This window comes from Aegilops tauschii, chromosome 2 (assembly GCF_002575655.3).
Source record: "Aegilops tauschii subsp. strangulata cultivar AL8/78 chromosome 2, Aet v6.0, whole genome shotgun sequence".
In the NCBI taxonomy this organism is placed as follows: Eukaryota; Viridiplantae; Streptophyta; class Magnoliopsida; order Poales; family Poaceae; genus Aegilops; species Aegilops tauschii.
In genome coordinates, this window is record NC_053036.3 from 368906267 (window position 1) to 368909643 (window position 3377).

Genomic DNA, 3377 nt, shown 5'->3' on the forward strand with positions numbered 1-3377 from the left:
TTTCAAAATCACATTATGCATAAACTCAATCAAATCAAATCTTAACTAAATCGACATTGTACTTGCATTTCCCTACTCATACCCAAATCAAATCAAATCTTATCAAAACCTCAACTGAATATATATAATATCTTGCCTTTCGCTATCGTTCTCAAATCAAATTGAATCTTATTAAAATCTAGAATATGGTGGATTGTGGGTGTAAGTTATATATCAGACAAACTTGATGTTGAATATGTATGTCCCAGTTACAACACATGGGCAATTAGCTAGTTATGTATAATATTAATGAAAAGCGATAACTACAAATCTTTGTTTAATAGAAAAAGGCTAACATGTATCCAAATCGCCTACTTGACCACGGTATTATATTCGTGTTAGTATGTGTGTATATATCACCATATTTTCACATAAAAACAAACATGTCCAATGTTTATATACAGAAAAATGCGACATTGCTCCTGCAGGTTGCTTAATGAAAAGAAACAAGAAATCTCTGATTAATCAACCCAAAAAATACAAATAAGAATTCAAATACTTCCTCGCAAACCTCGGAGGTGAAATACAAATAAACTCAGGGACCAAATAGCGGAGAAAACCGAAAAATCCCTATCCCCACCATGGACCCAGACGTGGAAACCCTCGCCGACGACGACGCACTCGCCGGTGACGGCGGTGAGGCCGATAGATTCGAGGCGGAGGCGGAGGCCGAACTCCTTCGTGACCGCTTCAGGCTCGCCGTCATCAACATCGCGACTTCTGAAGGTAGGTTAAAATGGCACCACTTCACCTGGCGTCCAGTTTCCGCTATCACTTCTTTCTCTTGCAACTGAGATCGGGATTCGGAACAGTAATGTATGATGCATTCGTGCTTTGCAGGCAAGAAGGCGGGCATGGAGGTTGCGGGTCCCGTCATCGCCTGCATCGCCGACTTGGCCTTCAAGAGCGCAGGTTCCCCGAAATCTTTACCTCCTTTTGCTGCATTTGTTTTCACAACTGACTCTGCCCTTTTTTTAATATCCATCTGGCCAATTTTAGATCGAGTCTTGGCGTGGAACAGAACCAGTTGATCTACCTTAGCCAAAATATGTGTTGGTTGTCTAGTGGCAGTTTAGATTGAATGGAGCTGGAGCGACGCACTTCATGTTAGATTTGTCCAGAATGCCTGGAGCATTAGATCTTACCACAAGCTCATGTTTGATTTCTTCTATGTGTCTGCAGCAAGGAACTTCTTTTTTGTGTGACAGGGATGCGCTTCTATTTGATTTGACCTTTAAAAGAAGGCTTTGATTTGGTAGATGTTTGTTTCTGTGTTACTCAGTATCTCGAATTTCATGCTGATACTAATGATTTTTTCTCTTACAACAAGCTCTGCATAGACAATATTCATGATGAGAATACACCAAACTCTAAGAAACAATCTCTGCTATAGATACTATCTTTATATCTGATTTGCATGCTCCTCTGACACAATTCAAGATATTTAGTTGAATTGAAAATGTGCTCTAAGAAAAGCAAAGCACTTTTTATGCATTTAGGTAATGTTTAGTCGAACTGACTTCCAGACCTCTGTGGGTTAAAGAATACACGTGAGAAATAAGACATCAAGTTGCACTGAAGATCACTCCATCCCGTCCACAAACTCCAGAATCATATCTTTTTAAGTGGCACACTGTATCAGCTGGAAAGCAATAGCTTAGCACATTTCCAGCTCAGGATCGAGGATCTTGTGGGAACCACAAAATTTTGGTTGCATGGTGAGAGTAAAGGAGATGTACCAGAACATAAGGAAGTGGATTTTCAGAGCAGCATCTCTGAAACTAAAGTGTTCTGCTGTACTAGCTGTACTGAACTGCTTATTTGCACTCTGCAGAATAAGAATGGTTCTGAATCTTGTTAGATCTGCATATTTGGAAACTACATGGGTAGTGTAATTAACATATTCTTCGCAATGTGCAGAGCAGCTGGCTAAGGATGTTGAGCTGTTTGCACAGCATGCTAGTCGTAAATCCATTAGGATGGACGATGTTATCCTCACAGGTACTTGAGCAAACAATGTCTTTACTAATGCCTGAAAGAGAAGGATAGAATATTGGCTTCCTGGAAGTGTTGTTTTCTATAGAAGGTTGTATACTTGAAATTTTACAAATGTTGAATACATAGTTGATAAGCTACAGAGGAAAATGTTGTTGATACAGACACGGATTAGGAGCTCTCGGGTGTCATGCACCCTGTCTGAATAGTAAAATAAAAAAAGTACTATAAAAATCAAAACATTATGAAATTTCGGGATGTCAAACCTTGTCGACCATTCTACACCTGTGTTATGTTTTGTGAAGAAATGACATCTGTGGTATTCTCAGCAAAAAACATAAATACTTCAATTATATATAAAAAACTGTTTGAATGAATCATAGGTCGAACTGTATTTTCTTCACTAAGAATACCACGGATGCCATTTCTTCGCGAAACTTTGTACGTGAGTAGAATGAATGACCATGTTTGATACCCCAAAATTTCAGATTTTTTTTATTTTTCCTGTATTTTTTTTCGATTTTACTATTCATATAGGGTGCATGGCACCCGAGAGCTCCTATGCATTTTTGTTGTTGATACTCTCTTTATGGTTCTCTTAATGTATTTTTTCCTCACACTGACTATTGCATTGCAATCCCAGCGCATAGAAATGAGCATCTTATGGGCAAGCTGCGAACATTTTCTCAAAACCTGAAAGGAAAAGAGCCTTGCACCGGGAAGAAGAGAAAGAAAACATCCAAGAAGGACGATAACTTGACCGTTATCTGATCTCAGATATTATCCTTATCCCTAATTGTGCAAGAGTGTAGGCTGAATTGACACTGCAGGAGCACCCAAAATACCCACTAACTGGTACTCAACGCATTTGGAGATCGCGTGCATGTACAATGTTACCAGGTTTATACATCACATTTGTCGCTCTGTTTTGAAACTGTTGGTGTCAAGTAGTATTGGCATATTTAGAAACCTGTTGTTGCACGAAATTTATGTGCTGCCATAGTCAATGTTCCCAGGTTTATCCGTCACATTTGTCGCTCTGTTTTGAAACTGTTGGTGTCAAGTGGTATTGGCATATCTAGATATCTGTTCTTGCACGAAATTTATGTGCTGCCACGGCCTTCTGCTTAGTAAGATTTGACAATCGTGCATACCTAGCTCAACCAAATTGTGCACATGGAGCACTAATGAGTTACTGGGATCACAGGGAAATCAAAAGTGTGTCAATTACCTTCCGTGTAAGTAAAAACTATCAGTCTTTGTGTCTATTTGTTAAGCTGGATCAGCCGCAGGAAACTAATGGCTAATTTATAGCTCCGATCAGATCAAAGTTTACTTGTTTT

General features: G+C 39.1%; 1 protein-coding gene across 1 annotated transcript; it reads left to right on the top strand.

Moving 5' to 3' along the window:
- Positions 1-574: 574 nt before the first annotated feature.
- LOC109759638 (protein MHF1 homolog) lies at positions 575-3136 on the top strand. Its single transcript, XM_020318464.4, has 4 exons — positions 575-765; positions 880-951; positions 1960-2040; positions 2678-3136. Exons 1-4 carry the CDS (start codon positions 621-623, stop codon positions 2803-2805), a joined length of 426 nt encoding a protein of 141 aa, XP_020174053.1. The 5' UTR covers positions 575-620; the 3' UTR covers positions 2806-3136.
- The last annotated feature ends 241 nt before the right edge of the window (positions 3137-3377 follow it).